The 23352-nt window shown below is 42.1% G+C and overlaps 1 protein-coding gene across 2 annotated transcripts in view; it reads right to left on the bottom strand.

Annotated features, from left to right (window-relative positions):
- FGD5 (FYVE, RhoGEF and PH domain containing 5) overlaps positions 1–23352 on the bottom strand; it is a 124360-nt gene that overhangs the window by 52003 nt on the left and 49005 nt on the right. For both annotated transcript variants that reach the window (XM_073644985.1, XM_073644986.1), the window contains exons 4-5: positions 15585–15643; positions 14977–15007 (exon numbers count right to left, since the gene is read on the bottom strand). In XM_073644985.1, the coding sequence (XP_073501086.1) occupies positions 14977–15007; positions 15585–15643 (90 nt within the window). The remainder of the gene's footprint in view (positions 1–14976; positions 15008–15584; positions 15644–23352) is intronic.

The following is a 23352-nucleotide window of genomic DNA, read 5'->3' as shown; positions in this document are numbered from 1 at the left end:
TTGTAACCCGCTACAAGAGACATTGTAACCCGCTGCAAGAGACATTGTAACCCGCTGCAAGACATTGTAACCCGCTGCAAGAGACATTGTAACCCGCTGCAAGAGACATTGTAACCCGCTGCAAGAGACATTGTAACCCGCTACAAGAGACATTGTAACCCGCTACAAGAGACATTGTAACCCGCTGCAAGAGACATTGTAACCCGCTACAAGAGACATTGTAACCCGCTACAAGAGACATTGTAACCCGCTGCAAGAGACATTGTAACCCGCTACAAGAGACATTCTAACCCGCTACAAAAGACATTGCAACCCGCTACAAAAGACACTGCAACCCGCTACAAGAGACATTGTAACCCGCTGCAAAAGACATTGTAACCCGCTACAAGAGACATTGTAACCCGCTACTATAGACATTGTAACCCGCTGCGATAGACATTGTAACCCGCTACAAGATATTGTAACCTGCTACAAGAGACATTGTAACCCGCTGCAAGAGACATTCTAACCCGCTACAAGAGACATTCTAACCCGCTACAAAAGACATTGCAACCCGCTACAAAAGACACTGCAACCCGCTACAAGAGACATTGTAACCCGCTGCAAAAGACATTGTAACCCGCTACAAGAGACATTGTAACCCGCTACTATAGACATTGTAACCCGCTGCAATAGACATTGTAACCCGCTACAAGATATTGTAACCTGCTACAAGAGACATTGTAACCCGATTCAAGAGACATTGTAACCCACTACAAGAGACATTGTAACCCGCTACAAGAGACATTGTAACCCGCTACAAGAGACATTGTAACCCGCTACAAGAGACATTGTAACCCGCTACAAGAGACATTGTAACCTGCTGCAAGACATTGTAACCCGCTGCAAGAGACATTGTAACCCGCTGCAAGAGACATTGTAACCCGCCGCAAGACATTGTAACCCGCTGCAAGAGACATTGTAACCCGCTGCAAGAGACATTGTAACCCTCTACAAGAGACATTGTAACCCGCTACAAAAGACATTGTAACCCGCTACAAGACATTGTAACCCGCTACAAGAGACATTGTAACCTGCTACAAGAGACACTGTAACCCGCTGCAAAAGACATTGTAACCCGCTACAAGAGACATTGTAACCCGCTGCAAGAGACATTGTAACCCGCTGCAAGAGACATTGTAACCCGCTGCAAGAGATATTGTAACCCGCTGCAAGAGACATTGTAACCCGCTACAAGAGACATTGTAACCCGCTACAAGAGACACTGTAACCCGCTACAAAAGACATTGTAACCCGCTACAAGAGACACTGTAACCCGCTATAAGAGACATTGTAACCCGCTGCAAGAGACATTGTAACCCGCTGCAAGAGACATTGTAACCCGCTGCAAGAGACATTCTAACCCGCTACAAGAGACATTGTAACCCGCTGCAAAAGAAATTGTAACCCGCTACAAGAGACATTGTAACCCGCTTCAAGAGACATTGTAACCCGCTACAAGATATTGTAACCTGCTACAAGACATTGTAACCCGCTACAAGACATTGTAACCCGCTACAAGAGACTTTGTAACCCGCTGCAAGAGACATTGTAACCCGCTACAAGAGACATTGTAACCCGCTACAAGAGACACTGTAACCCGCTATAAGAGACATTGTAACCCGCTGCAAGAGACATTGTAACCCGCTGCAAGAGACATTGTAACCCGCTGCAAGAGACATTCTAACCCGCTACAAGAGACATTGTAACCCGCTGCAAAAGAAATTGTAACCCGCTACAAGAGACATTGTAACCCGCTTCAAGAGACATTGTAACCCGCTACAAGATATTGTAACCTGCTACAAGACATTGTAACCCGCTACAAGACATTGTAACCCGCTGCAAGAGACATTGTAACCCGCTGCAAGAGACATTCTAACCCGCTACAAGAGACATTGTAACCCGCTGCAAAAGAAATTGTAACCCGCTACAAGAGACATTGTAACCCGCTTCAAGAGACATTGTAACCCGCTACAAGATATTGTAACCTGCTACAAGAGACATTGTAACCCGCTACAAGAGACATTGTAACCCGCTACAAGATATTGTAACCTGCTACAGGAGACATTGTAACCCGCTATAAGAGACATTGTAACCCGCTGCAATAGACATTGTAACCCGCTACAAGATATTGTAACCAGCTACAAGAGACATTGTAACCCGCTACAAGAGACATTGTAACCCGCTACAAGAGACATTGTAACCCGCTATAAGAGACATTGTAACCCGCTACAAGATATTGTAACCTGCTACAAGACATTGTAACCCGCTACAAGACATTGTAACCCGCTACAAGAGACATTGTAACCCGCTACAAGAGACATTGTAACCCGCTACAAGAGACATTGTAACCCGCTACAAGAGACATTGTAACCCGCTATAAGAGACATTGTAACCCGCTACAAGATATTGTAACCTGCTACAAGAGACATTGTAACCCGCTACAAGAGACATTGTAACCCGCTACAAGATATTGTAACCTGCTACAAGAGACATTGTAACCCGCTATAAGAGACATTGTAACCCGCTGCAATAGACATTGTAACCCGCTACAAGATATTGTAACCTGCTACAAGAGACATTGTAACCCGATTCAAGAGACATTGTAACACGCTAGAAGAAACATTGTAACCCGCTACAAGAGACATTGTAACCCGCTACAAGAGACATTGTAACCCGCTACAAGAGACATTGTAACCCGCTGCAAGACATTGTAACCCGCTGCAAGAGACATTGTAACCCGCAGCAAGACATTGTAACCCGCAGCAAGAGACATTGTAACCCGCTGCAAGAGATATTGTAACCCGCTACAAGAGACATTGTAACCCGCTACAAAAGACATTGTAACCCGCTACAAGACATTGTAACCCGCTACAAGAGACATTGTAACCCGCTACAAGACATTGTAACCTGCTACAAGAGACACTGTAACCCGCTGCAAGAGACATTGTAACCCGCTGCAAGAGACATTGTAACCCGCTGCAAGACATTGTAACCCGCTACAAGAGACATTGTAACCCGCTGCAAGAGACATTGTAACCCGCTACAAGAGACATTGTAACCCGCTACAAGAGACATTGTAACCCGCTACAAGAGACACTGTAACCCGCTATAAGAGACATTGTAACCCGCTGCAAAAGACATTGTAACCCGCTACAAGAGACATTGTAACCCGCTGCAAGAGACATTGTAACCCGCTGCAAGAGACATTGTAACCCGCTGCAAGAAACATTGTAACCCGCTACAAGAGACATGGTAACCCGCTACAAGAGACATTGTAACCCTCTACAAGAGACATTGTAACCCGCTACTATAGACATTGTAACCCGCTGCAAGAGACATTGTAACCCGCTACAAGATATTGTAACCTGCTACAAGACATTGTAACCCGCTACAAGAGACATTGTAACCCGCTACAAGAGACATTGTAACCCGCTACAAGAGACATTGTAACCCGCTACAAGAGACATTGTAACCCGCTACAAGAGACATTGTAACCCGCTGCAAGACATTGTAACCCGCTACAAGAGACATTGTAACCCGCTACAAGAGACATTGTAACCTGCTATTTCCTCATATGTAAATAGAGTTTAATCACAATAACTAGCAACTTTCTTACTAAGCCTATGTTGCTTTCCTCATTTTCCAGACCTCTGATTGCTGTCAGTGAACAGTATATTCCATCTAGAGGCTCCATTCCTCCAGACCTAATACTTTTCACAGCTGAAAGTTTGTTACAATTACACATCAGCAGCTGAACTCTCCCTTTTCTCCTGATGGGTTTTTACAATGTATCAATCTCACAGATGAATGTCTAAACTAGATGTAAATGTAACAAACCCTCAGCCGTGGAAAGAATTTGGTCTGCGTAGGTTTTTAGCCTTTTGTCAGCACATGGGGGCAGTATCATATATCTAGAATTGTGCTGCAGCCATTGAATCCTTCTTCTATGTTAGCACATCCCTACATTCAAGCCGGGCATGCTGAGACCTGTAGTACTCCGCGATCTACCTATGTTGCTATATACAAAGATATAAAATATTAGACAATTATTCCGTGACCAAGAGCGGCCCATTGTCCTAAATGCGGATTCACAAAATCGGAAACGTCACGTGAGCGGCAGGAATTCAGGAAGCGGCCGTCCTTCCTGCCATACATTTCTTTCTGTTCTTCTAGTGCAAGGTGGGGACCGTGAATAACGTAACCCTGGAACTCGCCGACCTTCACGCTTCGTTATTCCTGGAATATAGTGAGATTTGCCCAGGGATGACCTCTGACCCCACCAAAAAGAGATATTAAAGGGAAAGTGTCTCCGGCTCTATTAATATAGATCCACAATATCTGAGGCTTTCAAGTCTAATGTCCCTGAGGATTCCCGGTCCAGGGGTCAAGTGAGAATCTGTGCGTCCTAATCAATCAAAAAGCGTAATTGGTTGCTGAATGTCCAATATCCTAAACAAAGAGGTTAAAGGTGAAACCACAAGGTGACCATAGCATGAAGTCTGTGACTGACCCTCGCCGTTAGTGTATACGGACGATCGGACCCATCCAAATAATTCCCCCATCCTGAGATTAGCCCGGATATAAGTAAATGGACCGATCCTCCCTTATATAACGTAAAGGCAGCCTATGAGGATGGGGCCCCTGAAAACCGGGGCCCATTCCAGGTCAGTCTCCATTGGTGCGAAAATGTAAGAAAATATTGAGAAAACTTATATAGGACGCCGGGACTTCCCAGGTAGCCGCATTATTGCCAAGCCTTATAGGTTAGCAAAAAGCAGTGTTAAAAACCCTCAAACATTGGGTTACCCGTATAGGACACATGCGAGGGGCCCCATATTATGGTGCTGGAGTTTACCAGTCGGGACTGTTATTTTTCCCCTTTCTTGGTTCATTTCCCCTCACTGTTGCGCTAGTAATGCAGTTCCTCAGGGGAGGGGCTATGTCTACAGGATCCCACCAATCACCACTCAGCAACAGGATGAGACCATCCTGCCAGGGACCTCAGTCTCCCGGGCCCCTTAGACTGTGATATGAAAAAAAACTATTACCAAAAGTGTTTAAAAACCTCATGTAACACAAAAACCTGATGATACTTTTCCTTTAAGGCAGATTTCTCCTTTAAGTAGTTTAAGGCGGCGATAAAGGGAAGAGTTAAATCAGCAGAAAAAAAATGTCCTTATGATAAAAGCAGTTAAGGGAATAATAAAGGCAGTTAGCGGAGCGGTTAGGGGAGTGTGCGGCGGATTTATAGGATCAGTTAACAGAACACCTATTTTCTACGTATTTAATTATTTAATTGATCTGATTATATCCAGCGGCAACGAGATCCAGGGAAACGGCAAGCAGAATTCCAATAATTACTCCTGAGGCGCGCGGCAATGGATGCAATGTTATCTGGTGTACGACCCTGAGCCGCAGCTGTGATGGTCGACCCTCTAATATCGGCAGCGGCCATTGCTTCCTTCCAGTGGAAGAAAGCTGCGCTGTAATCTCTGTAACTGTCTGTAGAAGACCCCCGTATGCATGAATTCAGCTGTCCGTGCTCTCAGGGTGGGCACGAGATGTCAATCACCCAATGCCATGAGCTGATTGGATAAAACTATCACAAATATAAGACTCCGCCGGACAAAGAGACCTGAGCTATAATAATACTGCGGATGGAAGAATACAACAAAACTGTCACCATCATACTGCAACTATGTATCTATTATCGATTATCTATCTGTTATCTATCTATCACCTATCTATTATCTCTCCTCATCTATCTATCATCTATCTATTATCTATCTATCTATTAATCTATTATCTATCATCTATCTATTATCTATCTATCATCTATCTATCATCTATAATTATCTATTATCTATCATCTATCTATTATCTATCTATTATCTATCATCTATCTATCTATTATCTATCTATTATCTATCTATCATATATCTATCTATTATCTATCTATCTATTAATCTATCTATTATCTATTATCTATCTATCATCTATCTATCTATTATCTACAGTGGTGGCCAAAAGTATTGGCACCCCTGCAATTCTGTCAGATAATACTCAGTTTCTTCCTGAAAATGATTGCAATCACAAATTCTTTGGTATTATTCTCTTCATTTAATTTGCTTGCAAGGAAAAAACACAAAAGAGAATGAAGCAAAAATCAAATCATTGATCATTTCACACAAAACTCCAAAAATGGGCCAGACAAAAGTATTGGCACCCTCAGCCTAATACTTGGTTGCACAACCTTTAGCCAAAATAACTGGGAACAACCGCTTCCGGTAACCATCAATGAGTTTCTTACAATGCTCTGCTGGAATTGTAGACCATTCTTCTTTGGCAAACTGCTCCAGGTCCCTGATATTTGAAGGGTGCCTTCTCCAAACTGCCATTTTGAGATCTCTCCACAGGTGTTCTATGGGATTCAAGTCTGGACTCATTGCTGGCCACCTTAGAAGTCTCCAGTGCTTTCTCTCAAACCATTTTATAGTGCTTTTGGAAGTGTGTTTTGGGTCATTGTCCTGCTGGAAGACCCATGACCTCTGAGGGAGACCCAGCTTTCTCACACTGGGCCCTACATTATGCTGCAAAATTTGTTGGTAGTCTTCAGACTTCATAATGCCATGCACACGGTCAAGCAGTCCAGTGTCAGAGGCAGCAAAGCAACCCCAAAACATCAGGGAACCTCCACCATGTTTGACTGTAGGGACCGTGTTCTTTTCTTTGAATGCCTCTTTTTTTTCCTGTACACTCTATGTTGATGCTTTTTCCCAAAAAGCTCTACTTTTGTCTCATCTGACCAGAGAACATTCTTCCAAAACGTTTTAGGCTTTCTCAGGTAAGTTTTGGAAAACTCCAGCCTGGCTTTTTTGTGTCTCGGTGTAAGAAGTGGGGTCTTCCTGGGTATCCTACCATACAGTCCCTTTTCATTCAGACGTCGACGGATAGTACAGGTTGACACTGTTGTACCCTCGGACTGCAGGGCAGCTTGAACTTGTTTGGATGTTAGTCGAGGTTCTTTATCCACCATCCGCACAATCTTGCGTTGAAATCTCTCGTCAGTTTTTCTTTTCCGTCCACATCTAGGGAGGTTAGCCACAGTGCCATGGGCTTTACACTTCTTGATGACACTGCGCATGGAAGACACAGGAACATTCAGGTCTTTGGAGATGGACTTGTAGCCTTGAGATTGCTCATGCTTCCTCACAATTTGGTTTCTCAAGTCCTCAGACAGTTCTTTGGTCTTCTTTCTTTTCTCCATGCTCAATGTGGTCCACACAAGGACACAGGACAGAGGTTGAGTCAACTTTAATCCATGTTAACTGGCTGCAAGTGTGATTTAGTTATTGCCAACATCTGTTAAGTGCCACAGGTAAGTTACAGGTGCTGTTAATTACACCAATTAGAGAAGCATCACAGGATTTTTCAAACAGTGCCAATACTTTTGTCCACCCGCTTTTTTAGGTTTGGTGTGGAATTATTTCCAATTTGGCTTTAGGACAATTATTTTTGTGTTTTTTCATTGAAGACAAATTAAATGAAGATAATAATACCAAAGAATTTGTGATTGCAATTATTTTCAGGAAGAAACTGAGTATTATCTGACAGAATTGCAGGGGTGCCAATACTTTTGGCCACCACTGTATCTATCTATCTATCTATCTATCTATCTATCTATCTATCTATCTATCTATCTATCTATCTATCATCTATCCATTGTATGCAGCATAGTGCATGTATTGAAGATTTGTCAATCTCCCCCTTTAATCTAGACCAAGTGTCGACCACCATTGATCTCTTGGAATCCCCACACACATTAGACTAATGTTGGCTGGACTCGCAGGTATCGGCGGGCTTGGCCCCCAGTCTTATGTATGTGGGAGATTCCTGACTCATATGACGTCCGGGGAAATAAGGATCCGATACGTCTGAATTCAGACTGCCGATTCTTTTCTTCACCAGGAGATGAGTTGTCAGCAGAATGTAGCGCTCGCGCTCCTGTATATGGAGGAGACGGGAGGGATATCTGGCGGCCGCACTGCTATCTCACATGTATGGGGGGCTTTATACATGATCCCAGTTTCCCAGTGTTGTATTCGGTCAGCCATTGCCTCTCGCTCCAATGGAAGAAGAACTCCACCACCCAGATAGTCATTTCCTTGAAGACTGGACTGAACATGAGAAACATCCTCCAGTTAAAGGGCCAGTGACAGGAAGCTGAATGATCAGGGCAGATAATGTTCATCCTGTGATTATACAGAACAACGGACATCCTGTCCTCCGACACACAACACTCAGCCCAGGACACTCACCCTCACAATGGCAGCGCGAAGGTGAAAATTAAGTGTCGCATTTATCAACCCATCACATAGTACTAAAAATGTCTCCAACCAAAGCTATAAATATAATTATCTAACAGCAGCAACCACAGAACAAGAACGAACTCCTGTAACAAGATGCTGCAAATAAGCGCAAAATCAAGGGGCTGTCTACGTGTGATCACCGCTGTGTCCATACATTACATTACTGATCCTGTACTGATCCTGAGTTATCTCCTGTATTATACTCCAGAGCTGCACTCACTATTCTGCGGGTGCAGTCACTGTGTACATACATTACATTACTGATCCTGAGTTACATCCTGTATTATACTCCAGAGCAGCACTCACTATTCTGCTGGTGCAGTCACTGTGTACATACATTACATTACTGATCCTGTACTGATCTGGAGTTACATCCTGTATTATACTCCAGAGCTGCACTCACTATTCTGCTGGTGCAGTCACTGTGTACATACATTACTGATCCTGAGTTACCTCCTGTATTATACTCCAGAGCTGCACTCACTATTCTGCTGGTGCAGTCACTGTGTACATACATTACATTACTGATCCTGTACTGATCCTGAGTTACCTCCTGTATTATACTCCAGAGCTGCACTCACTATTCTGCTGGTGCAGTCACTGTGTACATACATTACATTACTGATCCTGTACTGATCTGGAGTTACATCCTGTATTATACTCCAGAGCTGCACTCACTATTCTGCTGGTGCAGTCACTGTGTACATACATTACTGATCCTGAGTTACCTCCTGTATTATACTCCAGAGCTGCACTCACTATTCTGCTGGTGCAGTCACTGTGCACATACATTACATTACTGATCCTGAGTTACATCCTGTATTATACTCCAGAGCTGCACTCACTATTCTGCTGGTGCAGTCACTGTGTACATACATTACATTACTGATCCTGAGTTACATCCTGTATTATACTCCAGAGCGGCACTCACTATTCTGCTGGTGCAGTCACTGTGTACATACATTACATTACTGATCCTGAGTTACATCCTGTATTATACTCCAGAGCTGCACTCACTATTCTGCTGGTGGAGTCACTGTGTACATACATTACATTACTGATCCTGAGTTACATCCTGTATTATACTCCAGAGCTGCACTCACTATTCTGCTGGTGCAGTCACTGTGTACATACATTACATTACTGATCCTGAGTTACATCCTGTATTATACTCCAGAGCTGCACTCACTATTCTGCTGGTGCAGTCACTGTGTACATACATTACATTACTGATCCTGAGTTACATCCTGTATTATACTCCAGAGCTGCACTCACTATTCTGCTGGTGCAGTCACTGTGTACATACATTACATTACTGATCCTGAGTTACATCCTGTATTATACTCCAGAGCTGCACTCACTATTCTGCAGTTTCACGTCTGAAATCTCCCCTTTTTCTCTGCTTGTTCAGTGTCTGCACCACAGGATTTTGCTATGAATAACATGTAACCAACATTCACCATGGAGCCGCACATTTCTGTAATTTTCTGATACTTTGTACATAGAAATAAGGTGTGAAAATGTTTTCTAAATCTTCTCCCAAAAAGGACAGAAACAAGGACTGTGCCGTCCTCACTCCGCACATCAGTGTAGATGAGAAGGGGCCGGCAGGACCCACATCTCATAGACGTGACCGGCTGCTGGGCTGATGCCAAGTCAGTGGCACCTCCAACTCCCACGCTGCCATTCAGCTGAGACAACATTGTCTGCTCACGTCTGGTGCTCATAGGAAGGGCAGGGAGGGGATGTGGCATTAAACCTGGTACCAGCCGCTGCCATATTTAGTATTTTGTCACATTCATTAACTGTGTAATATCTGTAATCACCACCCAATAATACAACATGATGCAAATTACCGGAATTTACACCATCCTCCAATCACATCCAAAGCTGCATACACAACTGTGCTGGATTCCTGCTGTGTCTCAGGTCTGAGGGTCAGAGGACCTTGCAGTTCACAGTCCCTGCTGGTTCAGTGTCTGTTCTGGACTCTGCTGGGTTGCATTGTGGAAGATGTAATGTTTGCATCCATCACTGGTCGGTAGAGCGATGTAAGGACATCTTCTTCAGCGCCATATAGCGGTATATATTATAGTGGTATATGTTATAGCGGTATATATTATGCCAGTATATATTATAGCGGTATATATTATAGCAGTGTAAATTATAGTGGTATATATTATAGTGGTATATGTTATAGCGGTATATATTATGCCAGTATATATTATAGCGGTATATATTATAGCAGTGTAAATTATAGCGGTATATATTATAGTGGTATATGTTATAGCGGTATATATTATAGTGGTATATATTATAGCTGTATACCGAGTATTATAGGAATATATATTATAGCAGTATATATTATCGTAGTATATATTATAGCGGCATATATTATTGCGACATATATCATCGCAGTATATTTTATAACGATATATATTATTGCGGTATATATTACAGTGGTATATTTCATAGCGGTATATATTATCGAGGTATATATTATAGTGATATATTATAGCGGTATATATTATAGCGGTATATTCTGTAGCAGTATATAGTATAGTGGTATATATTATCGCGGTATATATTATAGCGGTATATTTTATAGCAGTATATATTTTAGCGGTACATTTTATAGCGGTATATATTATAGAGGTATATTCTGTAGCAGTATATATTATAGCGGTATATATTATAGCAGTATATATTGCATGACAATATAATATTGACACTTTTTCCAGCAGCTTAATTTCGATTGCAGCTTTAGATGTGACTGGAGTATAAGAAATAATGGGAATCAAGGACCTTTCATAAGAAGAAAAAAAAAAGACAGTTGACATTATGTTTAGAAATGGAGATAATCATTTGATTGTTCTTTATTTTTACAGTTTCTGCTTGCTGTCAGTGAATGGAAACAGACCACCACAGTCTGACTCTGACCCCCAATCTCAGTGGCGTGGTTCTGTTATCATGACATACGTCACCGCCACGTTAATGTCGTCTTCATTACCATACGCAGCCGACGTTCCTCCACGTTGGGGTGTAATGACTGATTCTATTATAGAGCCGAGGGGGAGAGGATGAATGAGGGAGGTCAGAGGAAGGGACGCGGCCGAGCTGCTTGACATTCCAAAATAGACAGAGGAACGATTAGCCACATAAGTCCTCCATTGATAATCTGACAGATCCTCACCCAGGACTTGTTCTGCCAGGATACAGACCCGGAGATCCAGCGCTGTATGAACAGCTGGCACAAAGCGGCATCCCACAGCGCCAGCGGGCGTCACTCCCTGATGTGGAAGCCTCTGTCCGGTCATTACACGAATGATAATGTGACATTATGTGCTGCGTAGGAAGCACGATAACAACCCGAGACCACAAGAGCAGGAATCCCTACAGATCAGCAGAATGAAATACACACTGTACATAGGGGGCAGTATTATAGCAGTTATATTCTTGTACATAGGGGCAGTATTATAGTAGTTATATTCTTGTACATAGGAGGCAGTATTATAGTAGTTATATTCTTGTACATAGGAGCAGCATTATAGTAGTTATATTCTTGTACATAGGGGGCAGTATTATAGTAGTTATATTCTTGTACATAGGGGCAGTATTATAGTAGTTATATTCTTGTACATAGGGGCAGCATTATAGTAGTTATATTCTTGTACATAGGGGGCAGTATTATAGCAGTTATATTCTTGTACATAGGGGGCAATATTATAGTAGTTATATTCTTGTACATAGGGGGCAATATTATAGTAGTTATATTCTTGTACATAGGGGCAGTATTATAGTAGTTATATTCTTGTACATAGGGGGCAGTATTATAGTAGTTATATCCTTGTATATAGGGGGCAGTATTATAGTAGTTATATTCTTGTACATAGGGAGCAGTATTATAGTAGTTATATTCTTGTACATAGGGAGCAGTATTATAGTAGTTATATTCTTGTACATAGAGGCAGTATTATAGTAGTTATATTCTTGTACATAGGGGGCAGTATTATAGTAGTTATATTCTTGTACATAGGGGCAGTATTATAGTAGCTATATTCTTGTACATAGGGAGCAGTATTATAGTAGTTATATTCTTGTACACAGGAGCAGTATTATAGTAGTTATATTCTTGTAAATAAGGGCAGTATTATAGTAGTTATATTCTTGTACATAGGGGGCAGTATTATAGTAGTTATATCCTTGTATATAGGGGGCAGTATTATAGTAGTTATATTCTTGTACATAGGGAGCAGTATTATAGTAGTTATATTCTTGTACATAGGGAGCAGTATTATAGTAGTTATATTCTTGTACATAGGAGCAGTATTATAGTAGTTATATTCTTGTACATAGGGGCAGTATTATAGTAGTTATATTCTTGTACCTAGGGGGCAGTATTATAGTAGCTATATTCTTGTACATAGGGAGCAGTATTATAGTAGTTATATTCTTGTACATAGGAGCAGTATTATAGTAGTTATATTCTTGTACATAGGGGCAGTATTATAGTAGTTATATTCTTGTACATAGGGAGCAGTATTATAGTAGTTATATTCTTGTACATAGGGGGCAGTATTATAGTAGTTATATTCTTGTACATAGGGGGCAGTATTATAGTAGTTATATTCTTGTACATAGGGGCAGTATTATAGTAGTTATATTCTTGTACATAGGAGCAGTATTATAGTAGTTATATTCTTGTACATAGGGGGCAGTATTATTGTAGTTATATCCTTGTATATAGGGGGCAGTATTATAGTAGTTATATTCTTGTACATAGGGGGCAGTATTATAGTAGTTATATTCTTGTACATAGGGGCAGTATTATAGTAGTTATATTCTTGTATATAGGAGCAGTATTATAGTAGTTATATTCTTGTACATAGGGGCAGTATTATAGTAGTTATATTCTTGTACATAGGGGGCAGTATTATAGTAGTTATATTCTTGTACATAGGAGCAGTATTATAGTAGTTATATTCTTGTACATAGGGGGCAGTATTATAGTAGTTATATTCTTGTACATAGGGGGCAGTATTATAGTAGTTATATTCTTGTACATAGGAGCAGTATTATAGTAGTTATATTCTTGTTCATGGGGCAGTATTATAGTAGTTATATCCTTGTATATAGGAGGCAGTATTATAGTAGTTATATTCTTGTACATAGGGGCAGTATTATAGTAGCTATATTCTTGTACATAGGAGCAGTATTATAGTAGTTATATTCTTGTACATAGGGGGCAGTATTATAGTAGTTTTATTCTTGTACATAGGAGCAGTATTATAGTAGTTATATTCTTGTACATAGGGGGCAGTATTATAGTAGTTTTATTCTTGTACATAGGGGGCAGTATTATAGTAGTTATATTCTTGTACATTGGGGCAGTATTATAGTAGTTATATTCTTGTACATAGGAGCAGTATTATAGTAGTTATATTCTTGTACATAGGGGCAGTATTATAGTAGTTATATTCTTGTACATAGGAGCAGTATTATAGCAGTTATATTCTTGTACACAGGGGGCAGTGTTATATTAGAGTTTCTTTCACTGTCTTCATCATTTTAGGGTGAGTTGCAGGAATGTAATGGTCACGTTCTTCCTCTGTTTCTCTCGCTCCATTGATCTTCCTTATCCCCATCCTCAGGACAGTGCACGTTTTTACCCTCTTTTACAATGACCGGGTACAATGCTCATCTCTCTCTTGTCTTTTCTCAATACACCGCATTGTCCCCTGAGGGCCCAGATCTGTGACTCTTCGGCCGCTCGATGTGGCCGTCCTTCTCGCAGCGCTGTGATAACGTTGCATTTTGCTTGATGTTTAATTATGCATGTGACGATGTGTTTAGCACTTTCACTTTCGAGAACATTAAAGCTGTTGGTGAACGTGTTTTACCATTGATTATTTTTATGCGCCATCCTGGGTATTGTTATTGCCATCAGCTCCAGGTCCTCAATGTGTAGAGGAGGAAACCCTGTATTTATATAGCAGCAACCTAGGCTGCGGCAATGTACATGAGGACAGCGGCTCTTTTGCAGCAGTTCTGATAGATCTCTATGCTGGACGGTGTCATTATCCTTGTGATACCGAGCAGCCGGCGTCACGACAGAGGCGCGAGATATTCTGGGCCCCAGCACCGTGTATTAGCGAATCGCCATTGGAATGACCTCATTGAGATTCTGGAAGTGCAATCTGGGGACTGAAGTACAACTTTGAAAAGATTTTCAAAAACTTACAAAAAAAAAATAATTTGTTAATTTGGGAGAATAAGGGGGAACCAGTTGGGGATTAATAAAGAGAGAAAGAGTCGTCCAAGTGCATTAACCCGCCCCCTATGCACTTCCTACCTAATTTGCATATGGCTTCAACTCTTGATATCTCAACCATGGCACACTGGATCAGTACAAAATAAAGGTATAATCTGCATTGTTGGACACTGATCTCTACAGTCATACCACTAGAGTCTTGTTTAAAATCGTCCAGACGGGCTCCCCTTAAAGGGTCCTAGCCCTCCAATAATAGTGAAGCTCTACACAATAATTACACATTTATTAACTTACCGTGTGCAGTCGTCGCAGCATCTCCACATATCTGGAAGGAAAAAAGAAGAGGCCGATATTATTTATTATTATATATTTATTTACTATTATATATTTATTTTTATTTATTATTATTATTATATACTTATATAATCGGTTATATATTTTTATTATTATAGATTGATATCTTTTTATTTATTATTATAGATGTATTATTATTATACATTTATGTATATTTATTTATTACTATAGATTTATTTATTATTAAAGATTGATATATTTTTATTTATTATTATAGATTTATTATTTATAATTACATATTTATGCATATTTATTTATTATTATAGATTTATTATAATACAAGTCCTTTCTTATTCAATAATCCATAAATTTGATAATCCGGGATGTAACAATCCAACAATACCCGATGTCCAGCACAGGATGAAATCCTTTCTCATCTCCTTTCCTACATAGATACATAATAACCAGGAGAGCACAGATCACACTTTTACAACCTTTCATGCTCCAGAGGTTTGGGAACTACAACTCCCAGTGTGCTCTGTTGGATGCTGGGAGATGTAGTTCCACCACGGCTGGAGCGCTGTAGGTCCAGGACGAGCCGCACTTACACTTTCTCCGATGTCACCAGCTCCTCCACTATCTTGCACGCTCTCGTCGGACCGTCCGTCTGTCGGAGAGAAGAGTCACATTGACGTCACATGTAACAGATCAGTTATTACAGGAGCGACAACCACCACGGACGCCATTATTGGGGGTGACATCTGTGCCCCCATTGGTCCCCGCTGAGGACATCAAGGGTTTGGATGGGAGATTTTGCGGTATCTGCTGTGGATTTGACCCCGGAGTTACCCCCGTCCTCCCATTAGTCCCTGAGTACAGATCACCATCAGACTAGAGGTCAATAATGAGAAGGCACTTATAGGATGCCAAAATCTAACATTATCAGCTTAGATACACGGCTCAGCAGACAGTATCACACAGGATAGGATTAGATACACAGCTCAGCAGACAGTATCACACAGGATAGGATTAGATACTCAGCTCAGCAGACAGTATCACACAGGATAGGATTAGATACTCAGCTCAGCAGACAGTATCACACAGGATAGGATTAGATACTCAGCTCAGCAGACAGTATCACACAGGATAGGATTAGATACACAGCTCAGCAGACAGTATCACACAGGATAGGATTAGATACACAGCTCAGCAGACAGTATCACACAGGATAGGATTAGATACACAGGTCAGCAGACAGTATCACACAGGATAGGATTAGATACACGGCTCAGCAGACAGTATCACACAGGATAGGATTAGATACTCAGCTCAGCAGACAGTATCACACAGGATAGGATTAGATACACAGCTCAGCAGACAGTATCACACAGGATAGGATTAGATACACAGCTCAGCAGACAGTATCACACAGGATAGGATTAGATACACAGGTCAGCAGACAGTATCACACAGGATAGGATTAGATACACGGCTCAGCAGACAGTATCACACAGGATAGGATTAGATACCCAGCTCAGCAGACAGTATCACACAGGATAGGATTAGATACACGGCTCAGCAGACAGTATCACACAGGATAGGATTAGATACACGGCTCAGCAGACAGTATCACACAGGATAGGATTAGATACACAGCTCAGCAGACAGTATCACACAGGATAGGATTAGATACACAGCTCAGCAGACAGTATCACACAGGATAGGATTAGATACACAGCTCAGCAGACAGTATCAAACAGGATAGGATTAGATACATGGCTCAGCAGTCAGTATCACACAGGATAGGATTAGATACACGGCTCAGCAGACAGTATCACACAGGACAGGATTAGATACACAGCTCAGCAGGCAGTATCACACAGGATAGGATTAGATACACAGCTCAGCAGACAGTATCACACAGGATAGGATTAGATACACAGCTCAGCAGACAGTATCAAACAGGATAGGATTAGATACATGGCTCAGCAGTCAGTATCACACAGGATAGGATTAGATACACGGCTCAGCAGACAGTATCACACAGGATAGGATTAGATACACAGTTCAGCAGACAGTATCACACAGGATAGGATTAGATACACAGCTCAGCAGACAGTATCACACAGGATAGGATTAGATACACAGCTCAGAAGACAGTATCAAACAGGATAGGATTAGATACATGGCTCAGCAGTCAGTATCACACAGGATAGGATTAGATACACGGCTCAGCAGACAGTATCACACAGGATAAGATTAGATACACAGCTCAGCAGACAGTATCACACAGGATAGGATTAGATACACAGCTCAGCAGACAGTATCACACAGGATAAGATTAGATACACAGCTCAGCAGACAGTATCACACAGGATAGGATTAGATACACGGCTCAGCAGACAGTATCACACATGAGAGGATTAGATACACAGCTCAGCAGACAGTATCACACAGGATAGGATTAGATACACAGCTCAGTAATATCACACAGGATAGGATTAGATACACAGCTTTGCAGACAGTATCACATAGGATAGGATTAGACACACGGCTCAGCAGTCAGTATCACACAGGATAGGATTAGATACACGGCTCAGCAGACAGTATCACACAGGATAGGATTAGATACACAGCTCAGTAATATCACACAGGATAGGATTAGATACACTGCTCAGCAGTCAGTATCACACAGGATAGGATTAGATACACAGCTCAGCAGTCAGTATCACACAGGATAGGATTAGATACCCAGCTCAGCAGTCAGTATCACACAGGATAGGATTAGATACACAGCTCAGCAGACAGTATCACACAGGATAGGATTAGATACACAGCTCAGCAGACAGTATCACACAGGATAGGATTAGATACTCGGCTCAGCAGACAGTATCACACAGGATAGGATTAGATACCCAGCTCAGCAGTCAGTATCACACAGGATAGGATTAGATACACAGCTCAGCAGACAGTATCACACACGATAGGATTAGATACACAGCCCAGCAGACAGTATCACACAGGATAGGATTAGATACACAGCTCAGCAGAGAGTATCACACAGGAGAGGATTAGATACACAGCTCAGCAGACAGTATCACACAGGATAGGATTAGATACACTGCTCAGCAGACAGTATCACACAGGATAGGATTAGATACACGGCTCAGCAGACAGTATCACACATGAGAGGATTAGATACACGGCTCAGCAGACAGTATCACACAGGATAGGATTAGATACACAGCTCAGCAGACAGTATCACATAGGATTAGATACACAGTTCAGCAGACAGTATCACACAGGATAGGATTAGATACACGGCTCAGCAGACAGTATCACAAAGGATTAGATACACAGTTCAGCAGACAGTATCACACAGGATTGGATTAGATACACAGCTCAGCAGACAGTATCACACAGGAGAGGATTAGATACACAGCTCAGCAGACAGTATCACACAGGATAGGATTAGATACACTGCTCAGCAGACAGTATCACACAGGATAGGATTAGATACACGGCTCAGCAGACAGTATCACACAGGATAGGATTAGATACACGGCTCAGCAGACAGTATCACATAGGATTAGATACACAGTTCAGCAGACAGTATCACACAGGATTGGATTAGATACACAGCTCAGCAGACAGTATCACACAGAAGAGGATTAGATACACGGCTCAGCAGACAGTATCACACAGGATAGGATTAGATACACTGCTCAGCAGACAGTATCACACAGGATAGGATTAGATACACGGCTCAGCAGACAGTATCACACATGAGAGGATTAGATACACGGCTCAGCAGACTGTATCACACAGGATAGGATTAGATACACGGCTCAGCAGACAATATCACACAGGATAGGATTAGATACACAGCTTAGCAGAGAGTATCACACAGGATAGGATTAGATACACAGCTCAGCAGACAGTATCACACAGGATAGGATTAGATACACGGCTCAGCAGACAGTATCACACAGGATAGGATTAGATACACTGCTCAGCAGACAGTATCACACAGGATAGGATTAGATACACGGCTCAGCAGACAGTATCACACAGGATAGGATTAGATACACGGCTCAGCAGACAATATCACACAGGATAGGATTAGATACACAGCTTAGCAGAGAGTATCACACAGGATAGGATTAGATACACAGCTCAGCAGACAGTATCACACAGGATAGGATTAGATACACGGCTCAGCAGACAGTATCACACAGGATAGGATTAGATACACGGCTCAGCAGACAGTATCACACAGGATAGGATTAGATACACTGCTCAGCAGACAGTATCACACAGGATAGGATTAGATACACGGCTCAGCAGACAGTATCACACATGAGAGGATTAGATACACGGCTCAGCAGACAGTATCACACAGGATAGGATTAGATACACAGCTCAGCAGACAGTATCACACAGGATAGGATTAGATACACGGCTCAGCAGACAGTATCACACAGGATAGGATTAGATACACGGCTCAGCAGACAATATCACACAGGATAGGATTAGATACACAGCTTAGCAGAGAGTATCACACAGGATAGGATTAGATACACGGCTCAGCAGTCAGTATCACACAGGATAGGATTAGATACACAGCTCAGCAGACAGTATCACACAGGATAGGATTAGATACACTGCTCAGCAGTCAGTATCACACAGGATAGGATTAGATACACGGCTCAGCAGACAGTATCACACAGGATAGGATTAGATACACAGCTCAGCAGACAGTATCACACAGGATAGGATTAGATACACGGCTCAGCAGACAGTATCACACAGGATAGGATTAGATACTCGGCTCAGCAGACAGTATCACACAGGATAGGATTAGATACACAGTTCAGCAGACAGTATCACACAGGATAGGATTAGATACACGGCTCAGCAGACAGTATCACACAGGATAGGATTAGATACACAGCTCAGCAATATCACACAGGATAGGATTAGATACACAGCTTAGCAGAGAGTATCACACAGGATAGGATTAGATACACAGCTCAGCAGACAGTATCACACAGGATAGGATTAGATACACTGCTCAGCAGTCAGTATCACACAGGATAGGATTAGATACACAGCTCAGCAGACAGTATCACACAGGATAGGATTAGATACACTGCTCAGCAGTCAGTATCACACAGGATAGGATTAGATACACGGCTCAGCAGACGGTATCACACAGGATAGGATTAGATACACAGCTCAGCAGACAGTATCACACAGGATAGGATTAGATACACGGCTCAGCAGACAGTATCACACAGGATAGGATTAGATACTCGGCTCAGCAGACAGTATCACACAGGATAGGATTAGATACACAGCTCAGCAGTCAGTATCACACAGGATAGGACTAGATACACAGCTCAGCAGACAGTATCACACAGGATAGGATTAGATACACTGCTCAGCAGACAGTATCACACAGGATAGGATTAGATACACGGCTCAGCAGACAGTATCACACATGAGAGGATTAGATACACAGCTCAGCAGACAGTATCACACACGATAGGATTAGATACACAGCTCAGCAGACAGTATCACACAGGATAGGATTAGATACACAGCTTAGCAGAGAGTATCACACAGGATAGGATTAGATACACTGCTCAGCAGACAGTATCACACAGGATAGGATTAGATACACAGCTCAGCAGACAGTATCACACAGGTTAGGATTAGATACACTGCTCAGCAGTCAGTATCACACAGGATAGGATTAGATACACAGCTCAGCAGACAGTATCACACAGGATAGGATTAGATACACGGCTCAGCAGACAGTATCACACACGATAGGATTAGATACACAGCTCAGCAGTCAGTATCACACAGGATAGGATTAGATACACAGCTCAGCAGACAGTATCACACAGGATAGGATTAGATACTCGGCTCAGCAGACAGTATCACACAGGATAGGATTAGATACCCAGCTCAGCAGTCAGTATCACACAGGATAGGATTAGATACACAGCTCAGCAGACAGTATCACACACGATAGGATTAGATACACAGCCCAGCAGACAGTATCACACAGGATAGGATTAGATACACAGCTCAGCAGAGAGTATCACACAGGATAAGATTAGATACACGGCTCAGCAGACAGTATCACACAGGATAGGATTAGATACACGGCTCAGCAGATGGTATCACACAGGATAGGATTAGATACACGGCTCAGCAGACAGTATCACACAGGAGAGGATTAGATACACAGCTCAGCAGACAGTATCACACAGGATAGGATTAGATACACTGCTCAGCAGACAGTATCACACATGAGAGGATTAGATACACGGCTCAGCAGACAGTATCACACAGGATAGGATTAGATACACGGCTCAGCAGACAGTATCACACAGGACAGGATTAGATACACAGCTCAGCAGACAGTATCACACAGGATAGGATTAGATACACAGCTCAGCAGACAGTATCACACAGGACAGGATTAGATACACGGCTCAGCAGACAGTATCACACAGGAGAGGATTAGATACACAGCTTAGCAGACAGTATCACACAGGACAGGATTAGATACACAGCTCAGCAGACAGTATCACACAGGATAGGATTAGATACACAGCTCAGCAGACAGTATCACACAGGATAGGATTAGATACACAGCTCAGCAGACAGTATCACACAGGATAGGATTAGATACACAGCTCAGCAGACAGTATCACACAGGATAGGATTAGATACACAGCTCAGCAGACAGTATCACACAGGATAGGATTAGATACACAGCTCAGCAGACAGTATCACACAGGAGAGGATTAGATACACGGCTCAGCAGACAGTATCACATAGGATTAGATACACAGTTCAGCAGAGAGTATCACACAGGATAGGATTAGATACCCAGCTCAGCAGACAGTATCACACAGGATGGGATTAGATACAGGGCTCAGCAGACAGTATCACACAGGATAGGATTAGATACACGGCTCAGCAGACAGTATCACACAGGATGGGATTAGATACACGGCTCAGCAGACAGTATCACACAGGATGGGATTAGATACACAGCTCAGCAGACAGTATCACACAGGATGGGATTAGATACACGGCTCAGCAGACAGTATCACACAGGATGGGATTAGATACACAGCTCAGCAGACAGTATCACACAGGATAGGATTAGATACACGGCTCAGCAGACAGTATCACACAGGATAGGATTAGATACCCAGCTCAGCAGACAGTATCACACAGGATAGGATTAGATACCCAGCTCAGCAGACAGTATCACACAGGATGGGATTAGATACACTGTCTCTGGAGGTTATTTATGGATGTTGGTAACATTTTACATATATACTGGAACATGTTCTGTGAGGTCTGGAAGTCACTGAGGATCCTGCATCTAATAACATCTCACACATCCAGATAGATAGATAATAGATGATAGATGATAGATGATAGATAATAGATAGATAGATAGATAGATAGATAGATAGATAATAGATAGATAGATAGATAATAGATATATAATAGATAATAGATAGATAATAGATAGATGATAGATAAATAGATAGATAATAGATAGATGATAGATAGATAGATAGATAGATAGATAGACAGATAATAGATAGATGGATGATTGATAGATGATAGATAATAGATGGATGGATGGATAGATAGATAGATAGATAGATAATATAGATAGATTATTGATAGATGATAGATAATAGATAGATGGATGATTGATAGATAACAGACTGATATTAGATATCACATGATGGATCGCTGTATTTCTCGCACACTTCTATGCCGCTGTGCACACAGTGGAGTGGAGCTGGTCAGGCTGGCATGGCGCTGGGGTTATAATGAGGCACTGGGCGCTCCGCACGTCCTCATATCCCCACTGTGGTCGGTGCCAAGTTCTCGGGGAGGCCCCACTTCCACCATGTGAGGTCATCCTCTGATTGATATGTCTTCGTGCCCGGCAGATCACATGACCCTCCAACATGATGGGGAAGGAAGTGCCCATTACTGCTGGCGGCATCCAGAATTATAGGAGCCGCTGGCTTCACTCTTTTCTCATTTTAGTAGAGCTGAGCTGCAATACCAGACACAACCCATGGGAGCGCTATATTTTTCTAATCCTGGTGGGTGCAGTAACACTTGTCAGCCACCAGGGGTGTAATTATATTACGTTTTGTCAGACAGACCTTTGGGTCCCCTCCGGCACCAGGGTCTCTGCACAACTGCAATCTCTTCACCCTCCAGGGGACAGTAATGTGGAATTACAGCGCTGGTTATGAGGATTTTAGCTGATGGAGACGGCAGGGAAATATTATCTGGGATAAGACAGGAAGCCATTAA

This window comes from Phyllobates terribilis, unplaced genomic scaffold, assembly GCF_046119375.1.
Source record: "Phyllobates terribilis strain yellow unplaced genomic scaffold, ASM4611937v1 Scaffold_8__6_contigs__length_399053987, whole genome shotgun sequence".
NCBI classification, from domain to species: domain Eukaryota; kingdom Metazoa; phylum Chordata; class Amphibia; order Anura; family Dendrobatidae; genus Phyllobates; species Phyllobates terribilis.
This window is presented reverse-complemented; position numbering and strand designations above follow the sequence as displayed.